Source organism: Protobothrops mucrosquamatus, unplaced genomic scaffold (genome assembly GCF_001527695.2).
Source record: "Protobothrops mucrosquamatus isolate PMUCROS unplaced genomic scaffold, P.Mucros_1.0 scaffold292, whole genome shotgun sequence".
NCBI classification, from domain to species: Eukaryota; Metazoa; Chordata; class Lepidosauria; order Squamata; family Viperidae; genus Protobothrops; species Protobothrops mucrosquamatus.
In genome coordinates this window covers 149,830-161,681 of record NW_015386636.1, presented here as the reverse complement: position 1 = coordinate 161,681, position 11,852 = coordinate 149,830, and the positions used below count along the sequence as shown (strand labels likewise).

The 11,852-nt window shown below is 35.1% G+C and overlaps 1 protein-coding gene across 3 annotated transcripts in view; it reads right to left on the bottom strand.

Moving 5' to 3' along the window:
* Positions 1-11,852, bottom strand: part of HPGD (15-hydroxyprostaglandin dehydrogenase) — a 26,563-nt gene that overhangs the window by 1,836 nt on the left and 12,875 nt on the right. For all 3 annotated transcript variants that reach the window (XM_015814882.1, XM_015814884.1, XM_015814883.1), the window contains 3 exons: positions 10,566-10,662; positions 2,693-2,769; positions 797-960 (listed from right to left, as the gene is read on the bottom strand). In XM_015814882.1, coding sequence (XP_015670368.1) covers positions 797-960; positions 2,693-2,769; positions 10,566-10,662 — 338 coding nt within the window. The remainder of the gene's footprint in view (positions 1-796; positions 961-2,692; positions 2,770-10,565; positions 10,663-11,852) is intronic.

Sequence of the window (11,852 nt, the reverse complement as noted above, 5' to 3'; positions counted from 1 at the left end):
GGGGGGTGGGGAAGGGGGTTTATTTTGTAAATGTTATAAAACTTTTAATTAAAAAAAACCTCACTCATTCATCTGAAGTAATTACAGGTAGTCCTCTACTTACAACCATTGATTCAGTGACCATTCAAAGTTACAACGGCACTGACAAATGTGACTTATAACCATTTTTCACACTTAAAATTGTTGCAGCATACCCATGATCATGTGATCAAAATTTGGATGCTTGGCAACTGATTCATATTTATGATGGTTGCATTGCCCTGGGGTCATGTGACCCCCTTTTGCGACCCACTGACAAGCAAAGTCAGTGGGAAAGCCAGATTCACTTAGCAACTGTGTTACTAACTTAACAACTGCAGTGATTCACTTAACAACTATGGCAACAAAAGTCGTAAAATGAGGCAAAACTTGCTTAGCAACAGAAATTTTGGACTCGATTTTTGGTTGTATGTCAAGTACTACCTGTATATAAAATCCTATTCAAGGTATTGTAGAGAACAGATGATATTTGATACACCAGAAAACTTGTGACTATTTTAGACCTCCAACTTTTCCTATCTGAAGATAAGGGTGAATGACTGCCGTGGTGAAGCAACATTCGTAATTTCGGGATTTGCTCGTAAGCACTAGGGGGCGCTTATCGCATAACTTCGAACATTCGCTAAGGGAACGCTCGCAACTCGGGAATTATCTGTATATGGATATATGTCCATGTAGTTTTCTTGGCAGCACTATGGAACTATATAATTCTTACTGAACTATAGGCATTAAATAGAACTGTATAGTTTTTACTCACTCCAAAATGCCATAGAATTCCATCTTATGTTTGATTTCTTCTTTGAATGAATAATATGAACCCATATATTCTTCCTGGAAAGCACTCTGAAGAATTGGTGTGTTGACAAAACCAGGACAGATAGCATTTATTCGTACACCATAATTTTTTGCCCTAGCAGCCAGCTGCAAAACAGGAAACTATATTATGTACTATTGTTGAGATATGGTAAAAAAACATTCTTTGTATGGAAAAAATATCAGGTTCTGTCTCTGGCATCTTTAATTCAAAGGAACATTAAACAAACATGTAGGAAACCATGCTGAGCACAGTAGGAAATATCAGAAGAATAAATAATCTGATATGAAATACAAAACAGTTCCTAGATTTATATTGTCTACTGCATTTACAAATATTGTTTCATTCAACCAACATTAACATAATAATACTTTTTATCATTTAAATTTTTGTGCTATTACTGTGTAGTGTTTCATCACTCCTTATTCTTTTGATCCAGTGGACTTCATTTCTCCAGGAGTGTCTATCAGTAATTGTTTCTTGTAAGCTCATATTTCTGTCATCAGTGATAATATATATTCACATAGACTTCTGTGGCCTTTTTCCATTTGCCTTCAATTTTTACAAACATAATGTGAATGTAATGCAATTTTCATTGAGCCATACATATAAAATAGGTAAACCTTAGCTTCATTATTCCAGTAAGCAGTCTAGTTTTACTTCATCAAATACTGAAGATTTGTTTTTCTTTGTGGTCCAGGGTAATCCCAAAAATTCAAAGGCATCAGCTTTTTTTTTTTTCATTCTTTCTAAGGATACATCTTTCACAGCCACATATTACAACCAGGAAACCATGACTTTTGTTGTCAGCATGATGTCCTTACACTTTAATACTTTGTTCAGTACTTTCATAGCTTTTCTTCTAACCAACACACATCTCTTTATTTCATAGCTACAGTAATCATACTTGTAAATGTTTTAGCCTAGGAAAATAAAGACTGTTACAGTTTTTATCTTTTTTTACCTATTTGCAATGGACTATTTGCACTACCATGTTTCCTGAAAGTAAGCCCTAGCTTGATTTTTGGGGGTAGGCTTAAAAATCAAGCTAGGGCATTGGGGGGTGGGTGGAGCCCTGCATCCACTTATCACCTGCCCATTTCTGCAGCATTCCCTGGCCTGCATTTCACTGTCAGAGGCCTTCAGGAAATGTCTCTGCAGCTGAGAATGGAACTCTGGATTTGCCCCGGCCTGTATTTTGCCATCAGAGGCCGTCTGGAAAGGCCTCTGCAGTCAAGAACCAAGCTACAGAAATCCATAGCTCGCTTCTCGGCTGCAGAGGCCTTTCCAGAAGGTCTCTGACAGCAAAATGCAGGCCAGCGGGTGCCACGTGTGTCAATCCAGAACTCCATTCTCAGCAGCAGAAGCAGAAGTGGGCCGGCTGGGTGGGACTGTCAGTGCTGTCGTCACAAGGTGAGACTATGGAAAAGACACCCCCTGAAAATAAGACGTGGTACCTTTTTTGGAAGCAAAAAAAAAATTAGACTGGGTTCTATTTTTGGGAAAACATGGTAGCACTGACTGTTGACATACTGTAATCCTACTTTTGATGGTGGGATTCTACTGATTCTTCTGGTTTTGAACTCTATTTTTACCTATATGCTGTCTCACACCCAAATCTATCATTTGTGAATTATGTTCCTGCCAAAGGAGAAGCTTTTCTTAACATTGATTTTAATCAACTCTGAAGTGTGTGTGTTTGTGTGTGTGTGTGTGAGAGAGAGAGAGAGAGACAGACAGACAGACAGACAGACAGAGAGAGAGACAGAGACAGAGAAATAGAAAGATGGGGTTCATCAAGAAGAGAGCAAAACCTTTTTTTCCACTGTTTATACTCACAGCCACTGAACGTGTAAATCCAATTACTCCATGCTTTGAAGCAGAATACACTGGTTGGTATGCAACTGGCCATAGCCCTTTAATAGTAAAAAAAAAATTAGGAATTTAAAAAGAACTTTAATTTAACTACTTGTAAAAAAATGGTAAAACTATATGGTTTCTTTATATTATTCCATGGATTGACACTAAAAGGGTTAAAAATGGTTCATTTTTGTTAAACCTAGTATTTTTCCATACTTTGGATTTGATCTCAATATTGTTTCTAAGTACATAGGGGTACGAAAGTGACATACAATATTTTAAAATGGATGGATTTTTTCCAATGTGTTTTGGAGACTGAACCTAAATCTTTTTTTTTTTAATTAAAAATTTTATAAAATTTTACAATATAAATCCCCCCTTCCCCTTCCCACCCTTCCACCCCCTCCCTCCCCCGTCACTTCCCAGTGCCAATCACAGGGTTAACAATAACATAATCATACTCTAATTAACATTAATCAACTATTAAAATAACATATCTATAACCTCCTTTAACTCTCTTTTAAACAGTACAATTATTAAAAACAATAATAATAACAACACTTTAATAATTAGAGACTGAACCTAAATCTTAAGCTCTACTGACATTTTGGCTACCACTTCTTACTTATTTTTCCTATATTATGATCACTCAAAAAAGAAATTATGAAAAACGTTTCAAAACTGTATCATTCATGTGAGAAGAAGTAGAGGAGAAACGCTAAGGCTATGATTTTACTTTTATTTCACAAGAATTATTTTTCCAAAATGTCATTTATAGATACTTTAGAGATACATGACAGTATTTTCTGCAAATTGTCTATAGATATTTAACTTTAATTGATTAATTTGTAAAAAAAACAGCCCTAAAATGTCAATGAGTAGAAGAATAATATTATGATATAAAAGCAATCAAATAAATTCTAACCTTGTAGGACATGAAATCACAGAAATAGAAAGAAATAAAATAGAAAGATAAGGTAAAATAATGAAAAAGAAAAATATTTCCTCTCTATATAGATTTTTCCCACCATAACAATTTATACATGTAAATTCACACAGATGGGAAGCGCATTTTGCTGCCTTGATCTAGAAGTATGGACAGTTTTAAATCAGTAGCTGTTAGATAAGAGCTTCCTGCTTTTCCTTGTAAAATCTGTCCTGAATTAGCTTGATCCCAACTACAGAATACACTTTGATCCTCCTGATATATTCCCCTCTGTCCATCATTAAATAGAAAACCATTGGTTCATTGGAAATAAAATGAAAACTGTTTCAAATTACAATAAGGCAAACTTTTCATTAATTAAACAAAATTAGAGCAAACTTTTTATTTCTAATGACGGGTTTGTAATACCATATATGCATTGGCTATAATGAGAAATATTGTCATTTTTCTCTCTCTCTCAGATCTGCCTCTTTGATACATGCAATATAGAAGAGAGATATCACTTTATGACTTTTTCTAATTGTATCTTGCTCTGCAGCACATATTACAATATGGAAGGCCCTACTCTGAACATTATCTCAAAGGGACTTTGGCCTTAATGGGGAAAATGCTCAGGCTAAATTTGCTGTGCTGTGCTGTGCTGTGCCGTGCCGTGCCGTGCCGTGCCGTGCCATGCCGTGCCGTGCCATGCTAAATTCTATGCTACCTTTACTATTGTCCATCTTCTCACAATGGCAAAATCAAAAAGGTTTACATAAAGAAAGGAAGGTCTAACAAAAATGCAAGAGTCTGAGGAATTTCAGGACTCAGGTTAAGTTTGCTCATAGTTCATTGTCAATATAATTAAAACCTGTTGAGTTCAAGGAAATCTTATATTAAGCAACAGAGAGAACCTAAACATTTCATAAAACAAAAGAAAAGTGACAGGCTGTTCTGGAAAATGATGTCATTGTAATCCAGTATGTTTATTCCAAATGTTCAACTTTCAGTAGAATCCTAGATCTGATGCTTCTTAATAATCTAATCTGTAATGTTTCTCAAGGTTGTCTAGACAGTATATCCTTTCCTTAAAAACAATTCAAGATGCTCACAATATTGGAATAAGGGAGCAGGGAGCTAATTGCTAGATTGACTCTGGATTAAAAACAAAGAATGAAATCTTCCAGAACCTTTGGACTCAATACCCACTGATAGTTTTCTGTCCTTTTAAGGTTTTGACAAAAATCTGAGCAATAAAGTCCTTTTCTCTGACTAGAAAAAGGGTGATTTTCCAATGTATAAGTAAGATTCAACAATATTTATGAATATTTCCCCCAAACTTTATGATCAGAAGTTATTTTAAGTTCTATTAATTAATAGCAGACAGGGTTCCAGAAAAATCACAGTATAATTGACTATTATTTAATACTTATATTATTATAACAAATATTCATCCTAAAACAGAGGTCTCTAAACTTGGCAACTTTAAGACTTGTGGATTTCAACTTCAACATGGCTGGCTGAGGAATTCTGGGAGTTGAAGTCCACAAGTCTTAAAGTTACCAACTTTGGAGACCCCTGTCCTAAAAGAATATTTCTTTGATACACTTACTGATTTTAAATAAATAGCTTATTTAGTTGATAGATTATAGGAAAAGCATTGGTATACAAATATTGGTGGCTACCTTGTAAAGTTTTCATTAGTAATCCACTCCAATATATTGGCAAAGTGATAACTGACCATCAGTCTCCTTTTCTAAAAATAAAAGACTTCTGTGGGACTATTTATTTATAGTACTTCTGTTTTTTCCTAAATAAACAATATGCTATTTCTTTTCTCTACTATTTAATAGTTATAGAATCATGACTTTGATGTATGCTGGCTATATGACAACTTTATTTTTGAGGAGAACTTAGGTTTAAAAACAATGTTGATCAGATTGTCAAACCACTCAAGTACAGAAATTCAGAGTATTAACTAGGGAAGAACAAAATATTTGGTAGCAGAAATATTAAATAAAAATAGATTATTCAATTTTGATCGATAGAATAATGTTCTTCCTTGAAGTTTCTGAATTTTACATTCTGTAAGTCTTTATCCTGGTAGAAACACATTTGGAAATGGCTAATGAACAGTGAATCATCTTAAAAATTATCCTTGAAGAAAGGAGAATTAGAAAAAAAAACCCAGTCCTTTTTCAGGCCAACATTTATTTTTCTTGACTTGTTGATTGTCATTCTCATCTATAATTGTTTGACTAAACCATATCCTGTTCACTTGTCTGTGGCTGGTATTATTAGTTTTTTGGTATTTATGTACAATTTTCCTTTAATGGTATAACTTCCCTTGTTTACTTGAACTGGAAATAATAATGTTTAATGGTCACACATTCTCAAAGGTTTTTCAGCCCTTTTTCACTTCTTATCTAAAGCAGAATCTTATTTATGTATATTCAAAAGAAAATACAATTTACCTCAATAGAATTTATTCCAAGTGTATGGTTATTAGTTTGCAAGTGTCTAACTTATGTCAGGAAGACCAGACAGGAAACGTAACCAGCTAAACTAATTCTAATTTATTGTAAAGTTACTGTACATCAATAGAATCTTGCAAGTCTAAAAGTACAATTTTCTTGCAGCTCCTTTATAGGAGTAGTCCCTTCTGATCACATTTTCCTGCCCATTTTGCAGCTATGGGCTATTGCTGTCTCTTATCTAACTGTTCCATATCCAGCTTCTCTTACTCCTCATCTCCTGAAGTGTTTCACATTACCATTACAGTCTAATGTGAATGGCAGGAAATCTCATCATTCAAATGGAAATTTGTGCATAATTTGGACAAAAACAAAAACCTTTTATAATAGTATTCTTTTATTAAACTGTATATTCTGCTCTCACTATCTCTAAAACATTATAAATTTATGAAACAAAGCATACCTAACAATTAGACAGCTGGGAGATTTCATAATTTGGATATGGAAATCTATAGAAAAATTCTGAAGTATAACTTTACATTATTTTTATTATATGAACCTATATAGATATGAACATGTGTGTGTGTGTATTGGGTCATATCTATGTTTTAATATATGTATAAATATATATTATACTATATAATATACTACTTCATTTTACGACCCTGTAATCCCTTAATTCAGAGACGGGGTGACTGGATGGAGCTGTACTACTAATATATGAAATGCAGAAACTATTATTTCCTAAACTTCAAAGGAAGATCCAACAAGACCTCTTTATTTTAATCAACACTGAAAAACACAGTGCAATGACAAATAGAAGCTAAAATAAGAGATCCATATAGCCTATAAGATTCATGAAAAGTTGCTGACTTTTAACCCAGTGTTGTTGGGAACAGCAGACAGTCTACATCAGGGCTTTTCAACCAGTGGTACGGGTAGCACCTGTGGTACATTGGCGCCTGGCAGGTGGTATGCGACCATCCTAGAAAAGTGATAGTGGGGGAGGGGAATGAGCTGAACCGGTGGCAGCACCGCACAAGCCTGAGCGAGAGATGGCTGGAGCTGCAGGGCTGTCAGGGCTCAGCGGAAGCACCAGGATCAGTGCCGCTTTCCAGCTGATCGGCGCTTCTTCGGGGCTGTCAGGGCTCAGCGGAAGCACCAGAATCAGCGCCAGGCTCCAGCTGGAGCTCGGCGCTGATCCTGGCACTTCTGCTGAGCCCAGAAGAAGCACCGATCAGCTGGAATGTTGCAGCATCTCCAGGATCTTGTGATTTACATTCAGATGCTTGGCAACTGATTCATATTTATGATGGTTACAGTGTCCCAGGGTCTTGTGAAGTGTCCAAAACCTGCTGCAACCACCCAGCAGATGGGTGGAATACAAACCAACACCTCCCACCCCACCTCCGCTTCCAATCCCCAACAGAAATGCTCACAACAATGAAAACCTCGAACAGGAGAAAGAGCGCCGCTGGGTGGGCAGGCAGGTGTCTTGCTCAGCGGTGGCTTGGGGGGGCACTTTTTTCAGTGCCATTGTAACTTCAAACAGTCATTAAGTGAACTGTTGTAAGTCGAGGACTACCTGCATTTTATCACTTTTTTCCTTTTTTTTTTTTTTTTTGGGGTCATCAAGTTTTTGACACCTTGCTAGGCGACTGGTGGTACTCGGATATTGCCATATCCTAAAAGTGGTACAATGGGTGAAAAGGTTGAAAAGCCCTGGTCTACATTATATAACAGCAAGTGTGCATGTTTAAGTCACATTTACAGTTTCATTATGTGTAAGAAAACCTGGAGTGTCCTAAAACCATAGAAAATTAAACAAGGTGGTTTAATTTTAATGTTTAATCCTACCATGGGATCAACAGGTTATAGTTTAATTTGTCCGTTCTATTTTAACATGGGCATTTGTAATTAAAGTGATTGCTAGAAGAGAGCTCACTTGTAAAATATGATCACTGGCTCAAACAAGTTTCTGCTTAGGGTATAAACTACAAAGCACAAGCAACAATTTATCAAAGAACTGAGAAATCAGGATTTTCTTGTGGATTTATATTTACGTGCAAGGTGTAATGTTCTAGAAACTATGCATTAATTCCAAGAGTCCAGTGGAAATATAAACTCGATCGCAAATTTTAGCCATGTTTGTAAGCAGGTTCTCCCTAATACACAGTGCACATATACAGGTCAAGGGAAGGAAATTATTATTTTGAATAAGTTTGTTTTGATGTACAGTATATATTTAACACACTAATTGTTAAATATATTTTATCTAACTGAACTTCTTCAGATGGATAATCTGAACTGCAAATCAGCTTAACATACACCTTAGTATTCTCAGAAATCCCCTGCACCTCAAAGGGTTTAGGACTAGGATACTCGGACTTTCCATTCAAAAAATTGGACTTAGCCATTTTATTTTTTCTCTGTTTTTTATTATTATTAATATAATGGTACAACCTGAAGAAAAGCCTTAGATGAGGCCTTTCTTAGGCTCTAGATAACTGCACATAGGAGGGACCTGTTCAGGGATTTCAATATTAAAAGTACTACAGATTTAAATTCTACAGATTTAATGGAAGCAAGTGCAGATGGCAAAGTACTGGAAAAAGATCATTAGATCTGTCTGAGGCAGCTTGGATTAATTTTGATAAAGTCTTTGCATTGCCTCAAGTATTAACTAGCAGTTCCAATACTGAAAGCAAAGAAACAACACAAATTGCCTTAACAATGTGCTTTAATCTTTGATAATAGACAATAGCCATACAAAAACACAGTTCGTTCCTTTGGTTGTTGTAACATTTGGAGTAGGCTTCACAAGACAGGCCAAGTGAAGCAGTAAAGCCATGTTATGTGCTACTGTGTTATCTCTCCTCAATTTTAATTCTGAAATTTTGTTGGGCCTTCACCTTGTCCAGGTTGTATGCACTACCCTCCAGATTCCCACATTCCTTTTCAACAGTGATTATGCCCATGTAGAGATGGCTATAGGAATCCCCCAGTCATGCTCCTGTGTGACTCTCTCTACAGGGAATCTCAGAAGACATATAGATCTCATTTTAAAGAACTATCCTGGTAGAGAGACAAGGCTTATCTTTCACTGTTTCTGTCCAACCAGGCCCCGACATATCTTTCCCACTTTTGCCTAATTTTGTGCTTTCAGTCTATGAATGCAGTTTAGTACAAATGCTGGTGATTGTCACTGTATGATTGTTCCTTTTTACTTTATTTTATGTAATTTTATTGTAGAGTTTGCTGGCTTAAACATCTAATATTATAAAGATTTATTTTTTGGCCTTTTTATTGTTTTTATTGTAATTTCTTTTTTCTCAATATTTTATTAATTTTTATAGATTTTTGATTGAATTTGATTGTTAAACATAGGATAGGGAATTGCTTTAAAAGCAGTTTCAAAAGAATGTTTTTCTTAAAGCTTTTTAAAGCATTTTTTTTTTCATTTGAAGCTCTGCATAAACCTAGAGATCAGAAAACCATATTTCCCCACTAAAATCTTTAATGCTCTGAAATGTTCTACTTTGTCATATCTTTAATCTCATAATTAATGCTGTAACTTCTCATTTATAAGCATATTTTCCATAACAATTATCTTTGGATATGCATAAGTAAGCTGAACCTAGCAGGCTTAAGAAGTCTTATCAAAGGAAAGAACCAACTGATGTAGGTAGAGATATTGTTAAACTCTAACAGAAGTCAAGAGTCAGAGAAACAAAGAAGGACTAATAAATCAGAAAGAAATGGTTGGCCAAGAGCAAGAAATGTTAATATTAACTGTGCAGGAAAAGATAAGAGAACAAGAATAGGCGATCTGAGGAACTATCTCACCCCAATAGGATTGGTTCACCCTACCATGCTGGCAGAAAGGGCATCCTGTGGATGTTGGTCAGGGAATTTTGGCTGGTAGAGTCCAGGAGAAAAAGGGTTTTTTTTGCCAAGCCTCTTGCTCTTTGGAACACTGTACATCCCCGTCCCCACAAGGTGAGACCCACCCTCCTACTGTAAGGGTACTGAAGACCTGGTTGTACCAGTTGGCCTCAGGCCCCAACATGGGTGTCACACTCTGGAAATGGCTATCAGGTTAAGAAAAGCCTCCCAACTCCACCCACACACTTGGTGCTTTCTTCCCCTCCCTATCTTTCTGGTATTAGACCAAATAATATTGTTTTTCCATGCTTCACAATTTCACAAATAAGGGCCACCTAAATGCATGATGGTTGGTGATAGAACTTATCACCTGCCTAAACTATATTAGAAAAAGCTTCAGAAAAGAGGAAGAATTAGAGCCCCCCTCAAAATCTTAATTATTGCTAGTTTTAATGTTGCTGCTATAGATGATTACAATGGTTTGGATGTGGATTTTACATTGTGTTTGGGAATTAAATGTTATGGAAAAGCTTATCCCTTAAAAATAAGGTATAAAGTATATTTTTACCTGCTAATGATGCAGTATTAATAATAGCCCCTCCACTGCCACCATTTTCAATTTTCATGTACTCTAGTCCAATATATGTTCCTCTAATCACTGAAATCTGATGTAGAAAATACAAATGAGTTATCAGATATATTTCATTCTCATAGCTGTTTTTTAAAAATAATGTTTCAGTGTACAACTTGTATCCAATGGTTTTTTTTTCCTCTTTGTGGCCCATGTAACATTATTTCTCATTCTAAGTAGAATCTTTCTTTTGATCTGCTTCCAATTTTGTAATATATTTTTGTTTTAATACATACATGATTCTGAGTGTTCTTTGATTGCTTAATAGATTCCAGAAGCATTTTTGATATCTGCCAACTAACTACAGATGAGCTCCACACCTTTCAAACTGCCAAGGCATTGTAGCTATCATGTAGGAGGTTTCAAGCTTTTTATCAGTTTCCCCCATATCTCCACACTATCTGTTTCATTTAAAGCAATGGTTCCTTGTGATGAGTAACTAAAATAGTCTTGAAAACTATTATCACTTTTATGCTATAATATTTGTTTCAGTCAAAATTGAACGGTTTTGTGATTGGGGAGATAACACAGAAAAAAATCAACAGATGGACATGCAGCTAAAACCAAACATGTATTGAAGAAATTATTCTGAAAATGTCAGTGACTCAATGTGTCATGTTTTGAATATTATTCTATGAATTAATTATTTAATTCATCATACTTTTTATTCCCTCTGCTGACATTCCTGAACCAGTAGTGTAATGACTACTTCTGGGCCAGTTTGTTCTTAACATTGACAATAGACACAGAAGAACTGTTTGTAGTTAGTCATCAAACAGTATAACACTCTCTCACCAATCATTTTGGATGAATTGGATAATCCTTCTGATGCAGTTATAATTTGTCATAATTAATAGCAATAGCAATAATAGGCAAGCAAAAACAATTATGTATTGGGAGGAGAAGATATATATAAGTCAACTGTCAGCACTGGAAATAATTAACCTGAAAATGAATATCTTTTAAAAATAAAATTGTCTTCGTGGGACAACTATATCATAGCAGAAAACAAACATTGCATTCAGATGGCCTTAGTTTAATTCTGATTTCCTAGCTCAAAGGAATCTACAATCAACCAATCTATTATTCAGAGTACTAAACTAACTTGTTGTAAGATAGCTATATTCTTCACTTTTCGTTATATATATATATATATATATATATATATATATATATATATATATATATATATATATATATATATATATATATATATATATATAT